The sequence below is a fragment of the Labrus mixtus genome, chromosome 18, assembly GCF_963584025.1.
Source record: "Labrus mixtus chromosome 18, fLabMix1.1, whole genome shotgun sequence".
Lineage (NCBI taxonomy): Eukaryota > Metazoa > Chordata > Actinopteri > Labriformes > Labridae > Labrus > Labrus mixtus.
The window spans coordinates 16,132,986-16,156,525 of record NC_083629.1 but is presented as its reverse complement, the minus strand read 5'-3'; the positions used below and the strand labels follow the sequence as shown (position 1 = coordinate 16,156,525).

Here is a 23,540-nt window from a genome sequence, read left to right as displayed (position 1 = left end):
AACCACTCGCTCTACTCACACTTTCGCTTTGGAATGGGTTCAAGAAGTTGCCGCCCATTTCGCCGTCATCTCTCGGCGTCCCGGGGGGGTTGTTCATGCCCCCCATGTTATTTGGGGAGCTCTGGATGTAAAGAAGAACAAGACTGATGAGAAGGCTTCTTAAAAACAGAACGTTTAATGTTGTGCAAAGTGAACTCTCTTTATTTTCTCCTTTATAAAATCACTCAGCTAAAAAAAAAAAAAAGGGATCGAGTAACTCACCTTTGGCAACCCGTCCATATCCCCAGACCCTGAGGGGGGGAACAGAGAGGGTTGTTTTTCATTAATCTTAATCCTAAATAAAGCACTGTTCTAGTTCACTCTTATGAAACAGCACTGTGTTAAAACCCACCTAGTGATCCATTCATGTGGTGTGGCTCCATGGCTCCCATCGCTCCCATTGGCCCGTCAGGCCCGGGTCCCATAGGGAACTGGAACAAAGACGCAGCGCAAACCAACCTTACAAATGACTCACACGTTACTTTCTCATGTTTGACCTCTTTGATACAGCCATGCTATTTTCAGCTGAGGGTGAAGAAGAGATTACTTAATTTACTCTCCCTGGCTCATTTCCACTCTGTTCTTGCTGAGCTCAGCATGGGACCATTATGTTTCTCTAACGCCGAGTTCTACGGGTGCCCAGTCATGTGGCTACAGAGCCTGTTTGAGCTGGGTTCAATCTTTTGGGCAAGGTTGTGCAATTTCAATTAGAACAACAGCTGCAATGGTTTTAAGCCGACTATGCAGAGTCTGAACCTGGAAAAGTGAAACCTTCAAAATAAAATGTTTTTAGGTGAAAATATTTTGTTGTGAGAAACTTTTGATGTGCATCAATTTTGATGACCCCTGTGCACAAAGCTGTACTTCAAAATTATTTGATGATATGTCCTGTACATACATACAACTCACTGAGAATGTTTGCAGTGGAAAACGTAAACAAAGGCTGTTTCAGCAAAGGGGTTGTGCTGCAATCGTCTCATCTGGCACTGACCAGGCTGCACTTGTTCCAGGCATTGAAAATAACCATATAGAACTAATCAATCTTAATTGGCATCAGGTTCATTTCAGCCTTTTTTTTAGTAGTTAAAAACTCATAAAAGGAGCTTTAACTCTAATGTGATGAGAGACTCACGTTGGGTCTGTTGCCTCCTGGTCCGATGGGATTCATCATCGTGTAGATGTTTTCACTTGAGTTAGTCGAATCTAAGGTGAAAAAAAATAACCTTTAGTGACATCATAATACAGGGAACGACTCTTATCATGCAAATACTTTATGAGTTATGTACAATATAAAGGTGAAAAATGAAAATATTCAAAAATAACATTGTTTGGTTGGTGAGGGGACACGTTCATGCTTGGTTAGTGCGGAGAGATGGAGTTGTTTTTATTACAAGTGTTTGCGCTGGGGACATAGTTAGGTGACGCACCACCTGGGCTGGGCATGATGGGAGTTCCAGGTGGACCTCCTCCTCCTGGAGGACCCTGGGGAACAATACATGATTGAGGTTAACGTTTTCATGGTCAGGACATTAATACATCAGCTTAATGTGAGGTGGTTTGCAGGATTGCAGGAGAGCTTCTTTGGTGTTGATAGATTTGAACTCACCACATAGTTTCCTGGAGATGAGGAGGAGTAGGCTATCTGTAGGAACGAAGGGGAAAAAGATCATTAGATGGAGTCAGAGGAATGTGAACCTGTACAGGGGGGACAACATGTGCGTAAATCTTCACAAATCAATTAAATCTATCATAGCTTATACAATCAGATTGATGCAAGAAGTACCTTAAATGTTCACACTGTTATCTTGATAGTTATACAAAGACTTCAAATTTAAGTTTCCAAAAGGCCAACAGTTTTCTGAGCAGCTGAGAAGTTTTTCATTGCATTAAAAGTGTTTCTTTCACCTTCAGTGTACATGTTCATGTACAGAAGGATAAAGGTTTATGACTTACAGAGTTAGCGTTAGGTCCTGGCCAAGGCCCTCTTCCTCCAGGACCCCTGAGGCAAAGAGAAGAGAAGGAAGAAGACATTAAGGATAAAAAAGCATGGTTTAATGCGCACCAAAACCCTGATCGAAAGTCATTTTGTTTCATTAGAAAAATTAAAGATGTTGTAACTTACATGTTCATTCCTGGCATCGGGCCGCCCATGGAGTTAGGAGGAGGCCTCATACCTCCATAATTCTGAAAAAAGATACATTGTTAGAACTTTTTTGTAAGATTTTGATAGTTAAATATGACATATAAATATAGTATAAATAAGTATGACACATAAAATCACTGGACTATAACGATACAAGCATGAAGAAATTGCAATTCAACAAAAGGATACATTTTAAGTTTATAAGAGCAGAAAGATTTACATCGACATTTAAACATTAAAAGCTAATTTTCCACTTTGTGGACAAATAAAGTTCTATTCTATTCTATTCTACTAAAATTATAATACATCTGTTTGTGTCATTTCTGTTCGTACCTGTGGGCCCATGGCCATTCCTCGAGGAGGATTCATCCTCATTGGTCCACCCATGTTAGGATGTCCTGCAAGAGCAAACACCAGGGTCAAACTCTGATAACTACACACTGCACAGGACACACCAATGCTGGTCTAAGTCCTGATGTAGCTGCTCTCTTTAAAGCAGGAGTTAAGACGTGTCACAGACAATGCTCTATTCAGATGACTTAAACCACAACAGACCCCCTTCAGGAGCCCGACACACACACTTAACTATAAAGGGTGGATGTTAATCATGGTATTAATCTTTAATTTATTCATTTATCTTGTAAGAAATGTCAACAAAAAAAAGATTTCAAGTATTCTGAAACAATCATAATCCTTCAAATGATGATAATCAGAAACTTTATTTTCTGTAAAATGTTTTACCTTGCGGTCTTGTCGGGTCTAAACTGTTTGGCAGGAGAGGCTGAGATCCAGGGATTCCCCCTGGAGGCTGAGAGGAAAACAGACATGGGATATGGTTAAAATACTGACTCCCCTTATGCCATAAAAATTTTTTAAAAAAAGGGGAAAACACACTGCATTAGTACCTGATTTGGCATTCGAAGTGAGGGACGGGGTCCACCTGGATACCGTGGTGACATGAAGGGCTGCAGAGAGAGAGGGGGGAAAGAGAGGGAGATAAGGGGTTGATGGGGGTGAAACATGTGGGGAGAAAAGGGACACAGACAAACAAAAACATTTTCATTATTGATTCATCCTGGAGCCCTCAAACAGGGGCAGCACTGAGGATACACAGCCGGACACGATGGGGTGGGAGAATGAATGACACTGAAGGAAATCCATCAACACATCCGACTGATAACACACAAAAAATACACTAAAGTCTGTGTTTAATTAGATCATGAATGCATGCTTAAACACACACTCAAAGCAAGGATTTGTGTGTGTGTGTGTCAGTCTCTGTGTGTGTGTCAAGACATGGCTCACACAGCTCCCTGCCTGTTCTCACTGTGGTGTAAGCTGATTCGGCCTGTGGTCTGCCTGGCGTAGTTAGAGACACCTCAGGCCAACAACACTGTCCAAAACCTTAGAGAAAGCATGTCCACATTCTCTCACACACCGGACTGAAACCAGAAACCACATGAATGAAGAGCCGGGCAGCCGCAGCTAATAGGCAGAGGCTTTTCCTCCCGATGTGTCATGTGTAGCTACTGTTCTGAATAAGTGTTGAAACACATACCAAGCCTGAGAATTAAAATATGCGTAAATACGTCAGTACTCTCTCCACTAACCTACCCATATCGTACATATATGTGATATATCCGTAATGCCGGTCCCCTGTTTTATTCATAATGCACAAGAAGAAGTAAGCAGGCAGAGCAGAGTGTGTGTGTTAAAAGAGTGGAGGAGCAGATAAGCGTGCAACCCCCCACAAGCTGCTCCGGGGGCGGGGCGAGGAGTGAATTATTCATCCCACACAGCCGACGCTGAACCTCGGTGAGGAGCGGGCCCTGCTGCCTCATGATGCTCAGCTTTCATAAAAAAAAGGAAGCTGGAGACTTGAGGGGTCTACGAGGGGTTAGGCACAGCATAACAGGAGCTACCCGAGCTTGAGGGTAGGAGGTGAAGGAGAGGAGGAAGTGTGCGAGTTAGTGAATGGAAAGGAAGGAGAGATTGTGTGTGGGCGAGGGGAGGGGGGCAATGAAAGAGAGAGGGGTGTTTGAGAGAAAGTGTTTGCATCTTACCTGACCGTGGGGTCCCATCATGGGGTTGCTGGGGTTGTGTGGGGGGGGCTGTGCGTGGGGGGACTGCTGAGAGCCGGGTGGTCCCTTTAAGAAAGAAGAGCGATATCAGAGAGGGGAGGGCCCAAAGAGGTGGGGGGAGAGTGGGGTTTACACCTGGAGAAGTTACCCGATCAGAGTCATGAGAAAGAGGAAGACAGTGGTGGGACCTTTAGGGGGGGTCTCAAGGTTGAGGAAGAATAAGAGAAGCAAGGAGAAGGTAAAGCTGGGGAAATCTTCAGTTCAAATAATGTAACTCGTAGAGATGAAGCACAGAATTAAAAGCCAAAGCACAACAGGATAACAGTCTGAATCTGACTATTTTGCCCAAACAAGCAGTGTAACTTAACTAAGACGTGATCCTCTGGACCCTTGAGTCAGAGAACAAAATGTAGGTTCCCTGTCAGCCACATGGGGGCAGTGTTGCAGAAGAATCGCTGCAATGGACAAGCAGAAGCAGCAGTGGCAGCAGCAGCAGCAGGACAGGCACTACTGTTGACTTAAAACCTCAATGCCAAAAAAAAAACAAGCTTAAATTCTTCCAGATTATTGTGAGGCTCCTTTAAAGTTACAATGTGTAAAAACAACGCCGGCTCTCTGGGCACACTGCTGTGTTACTGCTGACATTTCACACTAAGACAAGAGGTGAATGACCCCTAATAAATAACTCTGCAACCATTTCTCTTGTCATGTATCTGCTCTAGCGGTCAGGATTTGCTTCAGTGGGTTTCACTTTTTACATTAAGTTAGCAAGAGCAAGCATGTGTTCAGTTTGAGCTCAACGAATGACTACAGATAGAAATGTAGAACATAAGTGTGAGGCTGAGTATCAAATGTCTGCAAATGACCTTTGTGAGCACTGAGTTTCAAACATTGTCAATTAGCAAAACTGGCATTTGATGCCGAGCCCAGGGCTGCAACTAATGATTAGTTTACTGTTTACAAACAAATAAAAAACTGTATGAATTATAACAAAGTTAAATAACTTAACAAAAAGAGGACTGACTAGTTAAGTGTTGTTTTGATAATCAGACTTTTCAGACTGACATCTGATCCAATTGTTTCACTTGTTTTACTACTGATTCAGTAAATTAAACACACTGATTGTTTAAGAAGTTTTTAAATACTAACAAGATTAATCTACTCAATGTTAAAAGCTTCCTTGTTTTACTCATGAGGGTTTCTTACTACTACAGTATCCAAGCATATGAACCATGGTGTTTGTTTTTAAGGGGAAAACTGAAGAGAAAATTGTTGCCTTATTTGTCATTTGTAATTAGTGTTTGAGCCAATAGTTCATGAATTCCAACATATCTGGAAAAAGTTATTGTATCAAAATCCTTGACCACTAGAGGCCGCTACGTCTCTTATTAAATTCGGGTTTATATTTATGAGAGTAAAGTATGAAACGTATTGATAAGGTGTCTGAAACCTCAAAATCATAATGAGACTACTGAAAACCAACCAAGGTCGTACATGACCTCGAAGCACAAACCATAGCTGCAGAGAACAAAGTTCCCATTATACTAGTGTCCGGTGAACCCATCTCACACACACACACACACACTCACACACAACCATGCACACACACACACACACACACACACACACACACACACACACACACAAAAACCCTCTCCCAATCTCACCTAATGTTATAAATAGCATTTCTATGCATCTCTACTCACGCTTTTTCCTCCTCACCCTTCCCCTTGGTAATACAACCCCCCCCCCCTCCTCGTGATCAGTAAGCAAACAATGGAGTGGTAGGTCGCCACAGCAACAAACACTGGGCCACAATCTTGGTGGCACTGATCTTTCACATTTCCCTCTCTTCTTCTTCTCACTTGTCCTCATCCCTCTCCATCCTGTTACTCACTTCTCCCCTCTCTTCTGCTCTCCTCCACCACCTTATCGTGCCTCCTGCCAAATGCCAGTGCTGTCCATCACACCACTGCATCACAGAGGATGTGTGTATGTGTGTGTATATGTGTGTTTTTTTGTGACAGCCTGTGCATGTGTTTGTGTGTCTCATTCTCTTCACTCTTCAGACAGCCATCTCCCACACTAAAACCTTTCCCTTCACAGAGCCGAGACGGGTCAGAGACGGAGACGGAGATGGAGACGGAGGAGCGGAGAGAGGATGAAAAAACGGGGACGGCTGAATCATGAATCGGACAAACAGAAGCTCGGCGAGGGCGAGCCGCAGATGAATAAACGACATGAGCATCAGAGGCTCTGGTGGGTGTAAATATCAAGAGCGGAATAAATGATGTTTTGAAAAATGTAGGAAGAAGGAAAAACAAGTGGGAGAGTTGGAATGGAGGTGTCATCTGATCAAACTTCACTTAATTACCAGGAAACTACAAATGCTCGATGTCTGATGATATATCTTACAATACTATTGAAGTTAACAACCACTTAATGATCGGTATATGTCTGACTAACTGTATACATGCTGTCACTGTTGAACAACAGACTTTCTATCAATCATGACAGTTCAAACAATAATACAAAAACGTATTGGGACTGGTGAAAAACACCTCACTACAAAGTTGGTTATTTTATGTTTAGGAAAAAGAGAAACTACATTTTTCTGTTGTAATAAACAATTCAAAGAAACATATTAGCTCCAAAACTCATCATCACAAAGCTGTAAAAAGCAAAGGAAGTGTACTTCCTTTACTCCAGAGAGTTAGCAATGGATACATTGGTGGAGATAAGGGACAGAAAAATGACTTTTGGAGAGAATGAAGAGAGATGGAGGAGTGTAAGGGACGGTGATAGAAGAGGTAAAGCATACCTGGAAGAATCCTGGGGGCATGGGACCACCTGGCATGGCGTCATTGGGGGGCATGTTGCCCATCACAGGGCTGGGTGCTGCCGCTGCACTCTGAAACACACAAACATGATGATTAAAGCATGATGATTAAAGCATGGTGTACCCCACAGAAATGTTTGTGCATGTCTCGATGCACTAGCCAGCAAATGACTACAGGGGGCAGTGTCTGCGCCTGCAATCACTACAAACTCCTGCCCCCCCCCCCCCTCTCCTCTACAGTTTAAAGGTTAATTCAGAAAGTGTCTCCATTACAAACCATAAACTGTGCACTCATCTCTGTGGTAGAGAGAGAAGGAAGGACAGATTATCATCGTTATAATTTCTAAAAGAGTCCGGCCTACAAGACTAGACATTCAGGAAAGAAGAAAAGTACTTACTGCACTGACCAATGAGATCTGTTGTTTTTTTGTTTTTCAGTTTAAAGCTCATAAACGTTTAGGATCTCCCGTTGTTATGGTTAATCTCTTACAGAAAAAACAAAGATCTGTTCAATTTTTTTGCCCTTCTAAGATCACACTCACACTAGGCTCAGTTGCTCCGCACTGTGCCAGCTCACGACTGTCCTCCCTCCCCCGGTGGCCTGCACTCACATTGCTCCAGACCTAACCGGGCCTGAGCAAGGTTACCTCTTGTACATACTTCATCACTTCTTAATTCGACGACACACACGTGGCTTTACATCATAGAAGAGTCAGAGTCAGCGCAATGGAGAACAACGCAGTGAACATTTCTCGATTACATGTCATGTCCACATGCATACCTGTGCTTGCGCTCTTCCAGCTGCGCCAGGGCCAAGAAAGTGTACCATGCTTGAGCACAGTACGGAGCACTCACACTGGTCCAACAAACTGGACTTCGGGTGTGGAATGTGCCTGGGCACTGGGCTGATTGCCTCATGTGATTGCACCCTAACAAGTTGAGGTATAACCCTGACAAATACCCGGTTTCCATAGAAGTCTGATATTATTTTGTTGTATGCAAATCATAAAATGTGACACCTTACTTCATCTAACCCTAACCCTCTTTGGAACAATACAAAGCCCTGATCATAAGATTTATAGTATTGGTAAGCACTTCTTAAATTACAATGTTTTGACTAATTTCATTATATCTTGATATATAGATATCAAATATTCTAAGACAATCAAAGGAGTCACTATATAGTAAGAAGTAATCAGCAAATAAGCTGAGTCTGTAGTGTTTCTTACCTATTATATGGTACTTAAAAATAAGGACAACTTTAAACTTGTTTTATTTTCAGTTCATAATTCACTATTTCACAGTTTTAAGAACACACTATTTAAAGCAAATTTACTCCTGTCTTTGAATTTGCTTATACTTGGAGTATTGGACTCTTTTTGAAAAGAGCTGTCCTGACTCTTGAGTGCAGGAGAGATTTGTGCAAACTTGAATAGATAAGTACTGGCTCAAGTAAAGTCGATCGACTCAGAAGCGTGGACATTTTTTTCTTTATGCCTGAATGAATTGAACAAGTGATACTCTGCTCTGACATCCAGTTAGGTGAAATCGTTCAAAAACAGTACAGGTATTAAAGTGTTTCTCTAGTTTGCAAAATGACGTGTAAACAGCACTCAGAAAGCCACTTCTAAGCTTGAGCCTGCACAAACCATTCCAGCTCAGGATTGAGTAGCCCAAAAAAAGAAGAAAAACCAGATCAGGGCAACCTCTAGGAAGCCCAAAGAGCAAATATGTCTGAAATCAAATCAACAACTGGTATTTAAACCTTGTGAGGACAACTTTTGGTTTTATGATCACCACATTCATCATCAATTTCTCTGTTTCCAGTCTCCTCCTTGTCTGTCAGACAATATGGAAAAACTAAAGCAGAATCTACGCTAGAGGAGAGGGGCTGAATGATTCAGCCCGGGAGTTAAATATGATATAACTGTATTCTTGTCAACACACATAGATGGAGACGCGTGTTCAGAGTGCTTACATAAGCACGCCGGAACAAACACACACATGCACGCAAGCACACCAACGCGCAAACATCTCACACACACACAAACAGAGACACACAAAGAGTTGCATCACAGGCTCATAAAGTGCAACCCTTCAGTACAGAGAGGCAGACAGGGGAGAACCGCAGGCTACAGGACCAGAACAGGGAGGAGGAGGAGGAGGGGGGCAGGGGGGGCTAAGACCCAGGGGAGGGAGGGGTTCTCACAAACACAGATACACACACGCAGTTCCATCAGCGCACACACCCGATAACATACAACATCCATGTGACAAATACTGTATGCTTGGACAACGACGCATTCTGCCAATTACACGCATGTACACAAACACACCCGCTGCCCTTCTTCTCCTTTGTGAAACCAACGCACACATTAACTGAAAAATCACAAACACACACTGACACACACCTCCCCCCATCTTTATGCTAATTCTGCTAGTGAACATGAGCAGGCCACTGAGTCCCTGGGGAAGAAGCAGGGTCGGCTGCCTCTTTCTCTCCTCCCTGCCTCTCACTTCTTCTCCTATTCTTGCACACTTTTCTCTCCATCTTTTCTCCTCTTCGTGACCCCCCTCACTTATTTCTCTGGCACGCACGCACGCACGCACACACACAGAGATAGACACACATACACCTTCCCCTTGCCCCAACCCCTGTACTATTCCTTCCCATCAACCCCCCCCCCCCCCCCCAGTAGGATGTCAGCAGCTTGCAGAAGCTGTTGCCATGGAGACAGGTCCTATCTGCACTCTGTCCCCCTGGCATCCCCCGCTCCAGGAGCGCAGATAGAGAGAGAGAGAGAGAGAGAGAGAGAGAAAATAAGAAGACGCAAGAGAAAGACACAGAGCGAGAATCTGAAGAAGCAAGAGAGAGGGAGAATGAGTTAGAAAATACAAGAAAGAGGCAGAGGAGGAGAAAAAATAACTAAGAAGAAAACGGTTCCAGGAGGGAGATTTGTGTTCACAATCAATCACTTGTTCACGATATTGCTATAGACTGTTAATGATCTACTATCTGCTTTAGCGTTACACAATTTGCTGACCGAAATTGAAAGCAAGTTAAAAGCACAGCGAGTGCAGTTGCCACCAGCAAAGGTAGATTTAGTATTCAGTCGGTTTTTTATCAAAACCAACTAGCCTGGGGAAACACAAAAAAGGATTCAACAGTTCTGTTTTCGTTATTATTGTGGTGCCCATAGAGACGCATATATCTACCGTTGCATTTTTACCCGCTTCTCAGAAGGACTCTCAAGAATCATTTTCACAAAACCCACCCTCTCTGAATCAGCATTTCTGTTCGGTCAATGTACAGATATGTCTTGTTGACATTAGTGCAGGTAAACGATGGCTGCTTATTCAGGAGAAAATGCAGGTTTGAGAACAGACACCTTAGAAAACCTAGCAGACAGTCCAATCCACAACAGACTTCATTGCTGAGCCAATTAGTAAGTATAATGAACATGTGTTCTTTAAGTTGGGTTGAATTATTCATTTCCAAGCTGAATGTATGGAGAAGAACATCTGTAAATGAACAAGTGTGCAGGAGAAGCTCTGGGTGGCAGCAGAATTTGAAAGGGCTTCAATGCCTGACGTGCAGCAGGCAGGAGAAGAATATGTTTCTTTCATTGAAGCGGGCTGAAAGTTCAACGAAACCCACGGGACACATTCTCAAATGTCTGGGAATATTTACACTGTTTAAACTGTGAACCATATTTTAATGGCTCTCCTCAGCAGCGTTACACAAACACAGAGGCAAAGCATCTCAGAGCCACATTTAGACAGAAATCAAATTGGTTCCGTTTTTAAGTTACCTGGCCATGAATTCTAAAGTATCTGGACTAAAGACTGGAAATGTAGCTCATGGGTGAGGCGGCTTCAGTAGTTCTTGATGGAGAACTGATCACTTCAGCATTTTTTCATGTGTAAAAATCATCATCATTCTCTGTACCTATGGAAACCTGTGTTGTTTTGAAAAACTCAAACTATAATTAGATATTATCTCCTAATGCTATCAGGACAAACTACCTATTGGATGACTAACCAAGATGATATTTAATTGGCTGTGTATATAAGACAAATTATTTCCTTTGGCAAACATAAAGTAAGTAAAGATTATATGTGTTAACATCCTTTAATTCATTCAACCTGTAGAGGCAGAGCGTTTGGTCCTGTTTGTAATGAATGTATTTGATAACCAACTAAAATGTCTTCAATAACTAACTATCTACACAAAATATATTCAGTAAAAATCTCTTGCAAGGTATATTTAAGATGATGCTGATTGTGGCAATGTTTCTCAAATGTGACAGACACAATCCCCATACTGTCTGTAAGCAATAAAACATTCAACAGGAATCGTGGTTTGACAACTTAACTTGATTATCAACCACTAAAATAACTTTGTTACTCTACAGCAGGGGTCTTCAACAGGTAGCTTGGGAGCTACTGGTAGGTTTTCAGTAGCTCGCCTATAGGTTGACCGACTGTGTTAAAAATTAAAATTAAAATCTGACGACGGTAAATGCACCTCTTCCCACTATTCATATATTTGGCCCATAAAAACAAGTATGAAGTACTAATGTTTTCTTGGACATTGATGTGAATTTAAGATCATTGATAAGCATTGGCTTATTGCAATTTCACACATGTACAAACAGTAGCTTAATTCAGCTGAGCTATGTAAATAAATGCAAGCGATTTGATGCAAGTAGCCCTTGGCCAGTAGCTCTCAGATGAAAAAAGATTGGAGACCCCTGCTCTACAGGTTGACTGAAAGGAAATGAAACGGCAACAACAATGGTAAGGGATTTATCATTTATAAAGATTTGAATTGTTTAGTTCCTTTTTTACTTTGAGTTTAAGAGTGATGGTTGGACCTCAGATATCTGGTTTGGGGATGATGATGTGCATTCTTCCAGTGTATTCAGTTGCATTTCAGACCAAATAATCATGAAAGAAATATTAGTCTAAAAATCAGTTAGAATAAAAGTATCACAGATACAAACGGACAGGCAAAGACATCCTGATGATGTATCCGTCTTTCTCCAGGTTTGATCTGTATAAAGCAGGTTGAGATCTCACTTAAGGCTTAAAAGCTGCACTGAGCTGGGGCGGTTGCCATAGACTGGCTGTAGCCTGGGTTAGTGAGAATTCTCTTGTGGTTCTACTGCCCAGATGTAAACAAGCAAAGTGAACAGGTACATTCTGGCAGTATTTTGATGTAGAAAATTGAGATTTAAATGCATGTAGGCTGTGTCAGGTTACTCTGGTATATTGAATGTAAGAATGAGTACACTGGCATGTGGAAGTTGATCCTGAAGAAGGACTGAAGGCTGGCGATGTTAGCACACATTCCTAGTGAGGAGCATGCTTACAAGCAGAAAAGACGATGCTGCTTCACAAAGAAAAAAAAAAACAGTCTCATTAGCAGTAATTACAATTTTAAGGAATTTAGAGAAGCTGGAGCAGTCATATCTTTGTTCACAGATTATACAATGGGGGCGCTGGTGGTGCAGTGGTTAGAGCATGCGCCCCATGTGTGGAGGCTGTGGTCCCGCGTTCAAATCCGACCTGTGGCTCCTTTCCCCGCATGTCCCCTGATTTCCGACTCTATCCACTGTCCTGTCTCTCTAATAAAAGGCAGAAAATGCCCAAAAATAAAAATCTTTAAAGATTATACAATGACCAAAACAAATACTCCACTACGAGAAGTGTTGTGAAATTTCTTTCCAACACTCACAGTTCTCAGCTTTATTCCCCTGAAGAACTACCATTACATCTTCACAACAAAATGTTATAACTTAGCAGCCTTGATCCAGTCGTTACCCTCTGTGAGGACAGCATGCGGGTCTTGCTTTTCCTCCTTAGTACAATCCCACCATGTTGATGAATAATCCATCACAGAACAAAAGACTAATGATCTGATTGGTCGGTAGGGTACAGTACGTAGATGTGCTCTACAGAATAGCATTGATCCCTCCCTCTCCATTTCCTTCTCCCTCTGCCTCACCCATAGGACCTACCGGACAGATCAATAGTGCTCAACACATTATTGACCTCCGCCTGATACCTTTCACAGGGATAAAGACAGAGACATAAACACTGGGTGGAGAGAAGGGGATAGGTAGGAAAAAAGACAGGGAATGTATCTGTGTGTGCGTGTATTTATGTGTGTCCCTGCCTGGAGAGGCTACTAATCTACATTCTGGTTCACACTGATATGTACCTCATCACTGTCTCCTTGACCTGGTGTCCTTAGCGTGCAGAGAGAGGCAGGCAAAAAGGGAGGAGAGGGGGAGGTGAAGGAGTAACGATGGAGGAGCACGAGGGTGTGGAGATGGGTCGAAAAATAGCTGACTGCAGTGATCTTGCTAATTCATTAGCCCCGTCAAAACAGTGTGTTTCACTCTGGAGCAACAGGATACGGCTGCAACTCTTACCAACATGTCTGACAAACAAATGAAACACACACAGACACACACACACACACACACACACACACACACACATTCTCTGAAAGCCCAGCTGGTCCTCGAAACTGGCACAGTAAACACAAACACACACATGCTCCCCCTAAAGCTGCTGCCAAGGTAGCAGTACTGAACCAGACAGACAGATTGATGCACACAGTAACACACACACACACGCAAACACACACACACACACACGGGATGACAGCACTAATACAAGCTGCAGACACAACATCCACTTAGCCAACACTCCCGAGAGGAGGAAGACGGGATGAAAGAGAAGATGAGGAGCCGGAGGAAAACTAATAACATAACTTCAATTAACACTTAAGGCAGAGATGCTGATGTTATATCTCTCCTTCTTGTACATGTATATTTAGAAGATGATGAAAACAGGTGACTCAGAGTCAGGAGGTCAATCCCAACTCTAAACCTGAACCTTTCCCCTCCCTCTACCTCTGTTTTAATGTTAGGGGGCAGCATTTGGGGAAGTAGCTTAATGCTAACATAACAACAGCGCAGTGCTAGTAGAGCGAAGAGTTTGTCAACACTGGCCAAATGCTGGCAATAAGTATTTTGTACATAAAATATTTTTATATTTTTTCAATTACACAGGTCTCAGAAGAGCTACTCTGTATTAGTTGACAATAGGGCCTGACCAATGTGGGATTTTGGGGGTCTATTACCGATATCAAGATTGGGGAGAGAAAAAAAATCTGATATCAAGGTATCGGTCGATATCTTTCTCAGATCTATCTTCATAGATATTTACTACTAGATATCACTACCTTGATTTAAATAGTTCAGGCCAAAATATTTACATGTATTATTTACATAATCAAGTTAACGGCTTTGGCATTGATATACGTTTTTATATAAGCAGTGTCATAAATGAATTTGACAACTTATGAGTATTAAGAGGTTATCATGTATGTCAAACAAATACATAATGATTCACTCAGCTATACCTGTAAGGGCCTCTCTGAACCGTCATGGTGATATACACATTCATTCATTTATTTTACCGTTCAAGCATTTCTAACTGTGAGAAGATGCTCTTCTTCTGTCTGATTCACTGCAGGTTCACGTTACCTTTCCAGGCTCAAATTCCCAAAAGACAGACTACAACCTTCGCTCATGTTTACACATGTATTGCGGTTTTTCTAACTTTATTACCCAGCTAATTATCAACTTTAATGGAGCTACTTTTCACTTTTTCCATTCCATTGCATTGATAATGCAAGGCAGAGCTTTAGGGCAGAAACTATGTGGGAGAAATAAGAGCTCGTTTTGATTTTTATTGCAAAGAAGATGATTCATCCTTGATTTATCGTGTGGAAACAAACATTGTAGTGTGTTTAAAAGAACATGAACGTATAAGTAAAGATAGCAATATTCATAATGTATATGCTGGTTTTAAATATGGTTTTAGAGACACGTTTAAAGCACTCATTTTCTCTTTCTCCTCTCTCTGTTTTTACATCTGCACACTCAGCTCTATTTTCAAATACCTTAACCGTCATTTGGTTGTGTCTTCACTGCCCTCTCCTTCACGGCACTACTAGGCATTGTGGGTAAACAGCTAGATTAGCCAATCAATCTTCTCTCGGGAGCAGAGGAAGTAATGGTGGTGAAGGGGGGCGGGAGGGAAAGAAGGGAGGGGAAGTCAGGGAGACGATAGAGAGAGAGAGAGAAAGAGAGCGAGAGAGAGAGAGAGAGAGTGGGGGAAGGAAGGCGCGATAAGAAGAGTGAGATGCGAAGGGGCAGACAGACTGCTGTGTTGGGCGGAGGAGAGAGTAAGAGATATAATAAAGAAAGTGGAAGTCAAGAAGGGGAGGAAAGAAGAAGTAGATGTGGGGGTGTTGAAGAGAAACCACATGCAGCAAGAAAGTGGGGAAGGAGTGTGAAGGAAGTGAGAAACATGGGCAGGTGTGTAGAGAAAGAGTTATGAGCGACGGGGCCATTCAAACATTTGCAATCGAGCTGCTGCAAGAAGTCGATCTAAAAGAAATTGCAAACTATTAATGATATTGATTAATTGTTTAAAGTTATTAAATCACTCAAAGGTGTGAACCTTCTGCTTGCTCAGGCTTTTTTCACGTAACAGAGATGGTTTCTTCTACCTTTATCGTTCATTAGGGGCCTTTGGGTGCTCGACTGTTGGCTGGTCAAAACGTGCAATGTGGAGATGTCCATTTAGGCTTTTGGAAAATGTAATGTTCCTTTTACTTTTTCAGCATCTCATATACTTAATAAATTCATTCATCATGAAAAATGGCTAATTAATCATTTGAATAAATTGCAGCCCTAATTTTGGTGATTTACATGACACAAGCTGTTAACTCTTTTGTTGCAGCCTCTTGTTCTACAATTAATCTATGGCATCCAACGTCAGCATTAGCACCACTTGTTTATTTCAACGATGACAACCCCTAGAGCGAATGAGCTGTAAATGGATAAGTGACGGATGTTGGCCAATCAGATATAGTCATTTTCATATTTTTTTTTGGTCTTGGAAGGCAGGCTCGGATATTACAACAAATGTTAAGGTGGGTGGATCACCTGTAATGATCCGTTTTAAGAAGGATATTAGGTATACTGAAAACAAGAAGATACAAGCAAAGGCCACATTTTGAAAGAGTGCGATGAAGGTTCATATCATCACCTGGTGCCTAAATCACTGATCACCACACTGACTCATGAGGGAAATCCTAAAAAACTTTGAAAAAGCCTCCACTCCACCTCCCTAACACACACCTCACATCAAATAGAAATATAAGTGTTATGACATACCTTTCAGAAAACTAAGAAACTCATGTGGATCAAATACTTACTCCATGAATAATCAAAAGCAGCTCATTAAAGCAGCAAAATGATTCAAATCAAACATGATGTTTTACTAATGTCATACAAATATAATAATGCCAGCGTCAGACAAGGTACATGCTGGTGAAAGTTAAAGAAGCTAGAGAACATCAAGAACAAACCAAATTAACTTTTTGTATTGATTACAATCCGTGAACATAATCAACACAAACAAGAAGACTGCAAATGGACTATCTGCTCTCCAAACATAAACTATCAGACTGCCGGCCTCTTTGGTGAAATAGATCTTAAAGCAACTACTGTAGATGTGTATGTCCAAGCTCAACCTGAAGCTAAAATCCACATAAATCCAAAACAGAGTCAATCCAAGGTGTCAGAACTTGGGGTAAAAGTAGCTTTTACTGTACCCATAAACCTTTGATGGGTCCCTGCACCCAGGAGAGGAAGCAGTGATAATGCATGTATAATGCTGGCTTGCAATCTTGCTATCCTCAAAGGACCGAGAAACTTTGAGGTGAGGTGAAATATTGTTTTTTTTTTTTTTCCTTCCAATGTCTCAAACCGTCTCCTTCTTTTGAAAGCAGTAGAAAAAGGACCTGTGCTCAGAGACTCGCCTCGGGGGGCTGGAGCCAAAATTAAACCGCTCCTGTCTCCTTCGCTTTATCACTGACAGCAAGCAACCATGTAGCACACACCCATCTACATTTATGTACACACACACAGGGTTAACTGGCACTCTGGCACTGAGGGTGAGAGCCCCTCCACCCTCCCTCTACGGGCTGGTTGCCAAAGATGCCCCCGTCCAAAAATACACACACATACACACATATACACACACACATACACACACACACACACACACACGCACACACACACACACACACAAATCCCTGGCTTAGCCTCGGCCCAGTGCTGGGATTATCGGATTAGAACTCTATTCCATTATCTCCCCACACTATACAGCACACACACAAACACACACACACACACACAATGCCACACTGTCTTGGCCAGAGAGGACAGGCTGAAGACAGACGCACAGTGTCAATCACAACACGACATTTAAACACAAGTGGATACAGTTACACTTATTTACAGTGTTATTAGGCAGTACAGTGGAGCTGTTATTATACCTGGACCTGAGTCCATTTGGCAGCAGGCATCTGCCCCACTGAAGTGTCCTCCATCAAGACACTGAATCCCTACAAACTCCAGAAAGGCTGCTCCATATCTGACCCTTAACCCCTGACTTATGACCTCTGATAGCAGCAGGACAGGGAGGAAGAGGAATTTCTCCTTCAAGCACCGCAAAGCATCAAATCATTTTTCAAATTTGCAAAGAATGCACAGTTAACCACAATTTTATATCAAAATCATGAACATTTTCTAATTCTCTTTCAAGTAAAGTGATGTCGATCAAAATGTAAATTGATCAAATGATCCATGAAGAAACCATTTCAGTCTCCAGAAGTGACATTTGTATTCAGCTCTACAGACTGGGAAAATCATGTGTACGCAAAAAAAAACTCATTGTATAAATTTAACTACAATTCCCATGATACATTGTGCTAAGAGACAAATTCTGTGACATGAGGCACAAAGCTTACGCTGTTGAGAAAACTGTTAACACAATCTGCAGATTAAATCTGTTGACTTCCACATATGGGTCTTTCTGGATTATTTCAGCATTTATGAAGCCGTTTTTCAGTCCTAACTGCGACAACAACAACCTGTTATTGAACATGCAACAACACTGACTAGCTTCATCTCCATGGCAATGGTGGCCAATACCCAATGATGGTGGATATTCTTTTCTTCAGGGCCATCAACAGAATATATATATATATATATATATATATATATATATATATACACACACACATATATATTGTATATATATTTCTAGAAATAATAAGAGCTGAAGGTCACGATATAAACCTAAACATATCACACTGGAAACTCGTGCAATATTTAATGATAGAATTCAAATCAAAACTGGATTGCAGAATAAACCAAAGTGGCTACATCAACTATACATCACATTTCAGATTTGAAAATAATGTTTCTATTACAAGTCAGGTTTGATGAGACTGTGAAAGGAGAGGAAAATCATTTTGTCTTTAAAATATAAGCATGCTCAATGAATGTTTCTTGAGCCTGAATGTTCTTAAGTTGCTTCTACTGTTCAACGAACAGTCCAAAACCAAAAGAAGAAAAAGCATCCAAACCTTACACTTCGGTTTCTAAATATGTTACATGTTTTCAGCTTTGCCTTTATTTAACTTTTTTCCCTGTGTCATAGATTTATTTTTTATTTCTGTCTACTTGCTGGTGCCACTTCAGCAACCAGAAGCTCTTCTTCGTATGCTACTACTCTTCCAGCTTGATTTAACAGTTAGCTCACAAAACACACAAAAAAAAGTCAAGCTTAAATTCCATACCTACATGGTTTCTGTTTTTAACTGTTTTAAGATTGGAGTGCCAGACTTTTTTTTTTTTTTTACAATTTGTACACCAATCAATCAATTAAACGATCAAGAACATCATCAGCACATTAACTTAATAAGAAAAGCTTTTGCTAGTTTGAAATCAGATGGTGTTTGTAATTGTTAGTGGAACATGTAGCGTATCATTATATTCTCTGTCCTAATGTCCTTGTCCTGCACATTATCCTCTGCTATGAGTCCCACTTCAAGTTCCTCCATACACACTTGACCTCTGTGTTAGAGTATGTACGGTGGGTACGTGTGTCCTGAGAGGACAAACAAACACCTGATCCCACAGTGCGTAAAGACAGAATGCTTTAAAAAGAAAAAGAAGTGGCTGCAGAGCCGGTCCGTCACTTACATAGTCATGGAAGGCCTTGGCCTCGCTGGAGTGTTCGCATGTCTCCCTTCGGTCTGGAGCCGCACAATACAAATCCCAGAATACACTGAAATGGAGGGTGGAGGGGCATGGGAAGACAGAGGAGAGGCCAAAGGTTACTACACAGAGCAATAGAGGCAAATGTACAACAGCTATTCATAAGCCATTCACACACTCTCACTATCTCCCCAGCGCTCTTAAACCGACTCTTACACACTTGAGCATCACAGTTAGAGGGGCACAATGCCAGACACAACGCCCCCCTCAATCAACCTCGCACTCACTCAAAACCCACATACACTCACACACTTACATATTCATACATGCATTGACTGCTTCTATTTCGGAACCCTAAACATTGCTGTGAGGACAAAAGTAAGGCTACACTCGAGCTTTAAGATAGCCTCTTGTAGAAGCGTTGGTTTGGAGATGGCGTCATTGTGAGTGCATCTTCTCATCATTTCATCCCGACACACTCATAAGACCTTTTCAGATTGCAATTCCGCAACAGCGCCTTAAAGAAGCCGTCACAAATACACCTTTGTCCTTTCATAATGATTCCGCTACTCTGGTAGTAGGCTCTGTGGATATACAGACTTTTTGAAAAAAGATCAGATCCCGGTAAAAGTAAAAGAATGTGCTATTGTATTTGATACAATTCACTTTGGAGCCATTGTGCTAGTGGCTTCCCCTGGACGCTCATTTACACTGTCCCCTTAAATGACACTGCGGTAGGATGTATGTGCTTCTCAGAAGAACCTCAGCATATTCACACAAAATTCAGAGGGTTATTCCAAAGAGACATTTTAACAACCACTTCAGTCATTTTTCTGGACCCAAAATGAAGAGAATGTTCCTTGGAGAAAAGTCTGGTTCGAAGTACCTTCCGACCAACAAAGTGAGAGAAATGTCACTTAAATTGGTTTATAGATATTACTCTACTTATTCATTCCTTCAGAGATATATACAAAACATTGATTCCAACTGCTCATTTCTGGACTAAGTCAGCAGGAACCATTTGACATCTTTTTTTTTTTTACAGAGAGTTTTGGTCAAATAAGTTGAATTTCACTCCAAACATAATTCATCACAAACTTTTTTCTTTTGCGTTTTTTTAATTTAAGACAGATGATAAATGTATAATCTTTATTAATAATATTTTTTAAATGGTAAAATGTCCCATCCACTAAAGTGAATTCAATCACTGTCAGCCATCCATTCTTTCCAGTATTCAGGAACCAACTCCTAAATATATCGACTCCCTTCAATTCTCAAAGAATTTGTCAAGTGTAAACTAAACTGTTCAAGACTGTTCGTATTGCTACAGACAACTTTTGTGATCTTGCAGGACCACTGCTTCAACATTAGTGACTGATTATAAAGCTTGGATGGTAAGTCTTTTAAGTGCCTGCATGGTTTCCGTAAGTTACCACTGTTTGCTCCCCGTCGACAACATTATGTTTATAGAAGAAAAAAAATTGTGGTAAGATTGATGTCTGTATATGTTCTTCACTTGTGTGCTACTCTTTCTAAAAAGAAATAAGCGATGGCAGCACCAATGCTATCGAAACAATGATGGCTGAGTCATACTTTTTCTCACTGTACAGATTCATTGACAAACATCATATGAATAATGGCAAGACTCAAGTGAGCAACATGTTTTGTACAGAAGAAATGTAGGAGAAATGACAGAGCAGGTTTCAGAAAGGAGAATGGAGAGCAAGACCAAACAGGCCTGTTTTATGGAAGATTGTCCTCCACAATTTTGATAAAGGTGAGTGGCGGAGCCATTTCAAACTGGTTGATCCACACCAGAAGTGCAGGACAACGACATTTGGCCAACATCTGGAACATTGGGTGAGACTCGCTGCTATGTTGTGATTTTATGCTACCCCATGTGAAGAACGCACCAGTAGTTGTACTTTTGGAGTGGGGGTTTCCACTGTGTGAATACTCGTAAATTAAGTCACAACAGCTTTAAAGAAGCATAAATAACCTTCTTCCATACAAGCTTTTGTTTCAGACTATTTGAACATTGCCAGTTTAGAAACACAAACATACAAATATCAAATGTCAATGCTTACTGCGTGTGTGCAGCCTGTCTCAGAGGTCTTTATTGAATCGGTTTGTGTGTATTGATTAAAGAAAGTGCTATAATCCTGGTGAAACATCAACATGGAGAACAATGGGACTAATCAGGCAGCAGATTCACATGTCCTAGCAATCTGCAGCACTCATCCTGTTGAATCCAAAACACAATTCATGCACCTCTGCACTGCATGAGTAATTTGGGAGGCGTAGTACAGTCCCAAGACAAAATGACAAAGTCATCTTATCCCATGATAAGAATGCTAAGGTTTCGTTCTGGACACCCAAACAGATATCTAAGTTTGTGAGTCTTAAAGAGAAGATGAGAAGTAGTTTCCTTCATGATAAAACTGGACAGGTTTGCCTGAATCCAAACGCATAAATTCTGTTTAATTTAGAGATATAAAAGCTTTTATTCAAAAGGCCACACTCCATTAGTATGAGCCTCAAATAAGCCATCATTTAACATGTGTAAATTCTATTATAACTCCTATCTGTGCAGAGACAGAAGTTACATCTAGATTTAAAGCCTTAACAGAAAAGGGCGATCAAACTTGTTCTCTAGTTTTACCCTGGATTCTAAATATTACTATTCTGTTCATTCAGTTTCTTTTTATTAAAACATGCCCTTGGTCTAATATTGCTGATGGTGCTTTCCCGGCCTGACGCTCATTTCTCAGACTCAGCAGAACTAACCCCCTGAGGTGAAAAGTTACACTAGACATTGTACTTTTTTAAGTGCATTTAAGGCTATATTTACAATTCTGTAATTTAACACACCGCTTTTTAAATATGTGTTCCTTTGTAATATGTACAGAACTAAATTCACAATAGTGTCCTTCAGCAACACAGTGAATCTATTATGAATCCAGTGGTACAGTTCTGTAGAGTGCTGTAATTTTCTTGAAGGAGCTTAACTTGAGGGAGTAGCAGAGAGGACTCCCATGATTCCCCGCTAGCCTTGACGCCATCTTTTGTTATTGTTTTAATTGAAAGCCCCCTGGCGGTGGTTTTTACATTCTTTGCGTTCAAAGATAACAGAAGGCTGGGATCAATTACACTTTATGTTGTGTACCTGTGCGAAGTACACCTCTTCCAACCGTGCCAGGGCTGAGGAAGTGGTACGCGTGGGCACGGTGCGATTGCCTAGTGCGTCCTAAAAACATATAACAGTCGTATTGTAACACTTATTGACATGTCTTTTCATGGCGATAACTATAGGATCTATTGGAGGGGGGTATAAAGATTCACAGATTTGAGTCGGTAACCGATCTTTACATAAAAGAAGAATCAGTCCACAGATCCCGGGATCAATAAAAACGTAATATGAACTGCTCTGCAATCCTGACAAAAGCCGGGCTTAAATCAGCATTCAAAGGGGGAAAAAAATCACCGGAAGAGTCGAGAGTGACAGCAGGGCATATCGAAAACAGAACGGAGAAAAGTTTCAGCCACAGTGACAGACAGCTGGAACACAATTTCCCCTTAAAGTTAAAGACTAGATCCATGTAAAGATAAAAGTTATTCACAAAGCATCTTAGCCCTTAAGAGAGCTCCTAATGTAAAGATCTAAGGATGAAGAGTTTCTCACAGAGAAGAAAGAAGGAGAGAAAAGTGATCAATTCCAGCTCTATCACAGCCTCATATTAATATCAGTCAGATTAAGTAGACTCTTACAGTTACCAGCATGGTGAATAAACATGAGCACATAAATATAAGAAAAATACAAAATATTTGATATAATTAGAGCTCAATTAATTAAATAAAAGTTGTACTTTACTTTTGCATCAGAATGGTTCAAGAGTAAATTGGTGACTGTCATTTTTCAAATCAAAAGTAGGCCTAATGTTCCTGGGCGACGACTGGCAAATTTGACTTAATGTCAACCCCTGTTATTATTTTGCCAATGTGTACAATCTGTGGCATCAAGTTAATTTTGGAAAGCTAGCATACCTAACTGCTGAATCAGAGAAGGAATTTTCATTGGGAAGAAGAAGTCACCTTTTGGACAGATTCTGATTTGTTTTCTTGTTGGAATGTGACAGAAAATGTCTTAAGTGGGAAACTAGTGGAAAGTGTTTTTCTACATAAAAAGATCTCCTTTGAAAATGTAAGTTCTTTGTATACAAATGTTACAGTGTACTCTCTGACAGAATATCTTCTTCACTGGAATTAGTCTACTGTCAGGT

At 41.1% G+C, this 23,540-nt stretch overlaps 1 protein-coding gene across 5 annotated transcripts in view; it reads right to left on the bottom strand.

Annotated features, from left to right (window-relative positions):
• Positions 1–23,540, bottom strand: part of zgc:110158 (uncharacterized protein LOC553590 homolog) — a 38,200-nt gene that overhangs the window by 4,194 nt on the left and 10,466 nt on the right. The window contains exons 4-17 of one of the 5 annotated variants that reach the window (XM_061063884.1): positions 19,246–19,330; positions 7,085–7,174; positions 4,246–4,329; positions 3,088–3,147; positions 2,924–2,990; positions 2,516–2,580; positions 2,162–2,223; positions 1,993–2,038; positions 1,646–1,681; positions 1,431–1,521; positions 1,172–1,242; positions 392–470; positions 262–290; positions 20–121 (exon numbers count right to left, since the gene is read on the bottom strand). In XM_061063884.1, coding sequence (XP_060919867.1) covers positions 20–121; positions 262–290; positions 392–470; positions 1,172–1,242; positions 1,431–1,521; positions 1,646–1,681; positions 1,993–2,038; positions 2,162–2,223; positions 2,516–2,580; positions 2,924–2,990; positions 3,088–3,147; positions 4,246–4,329; positions 7,085–7,174; positions 19,246–19,330 — 967 coding nt within the window. The remainder of the gene's footprint in view (positions 1–19; positions 122–261; positions 291–391; positions 471–1,171; positions 1,243–1,430; positions 1,522–1,645; positions 1,682–1,992; positions 2,039–2,161; positions 2,224–2,515; positions 2,581–2,923; positions 2,991–3,087; positions 3,148–4,245; positions 4,330–7,084; positions 7,175–19,245; positions 19,331–23,540) is intronic. The other 4 variants (XM_061063887.1, XM_061063885.1, XM_061063888.1 and 1 more) reach the window with 4 other exon arrangements.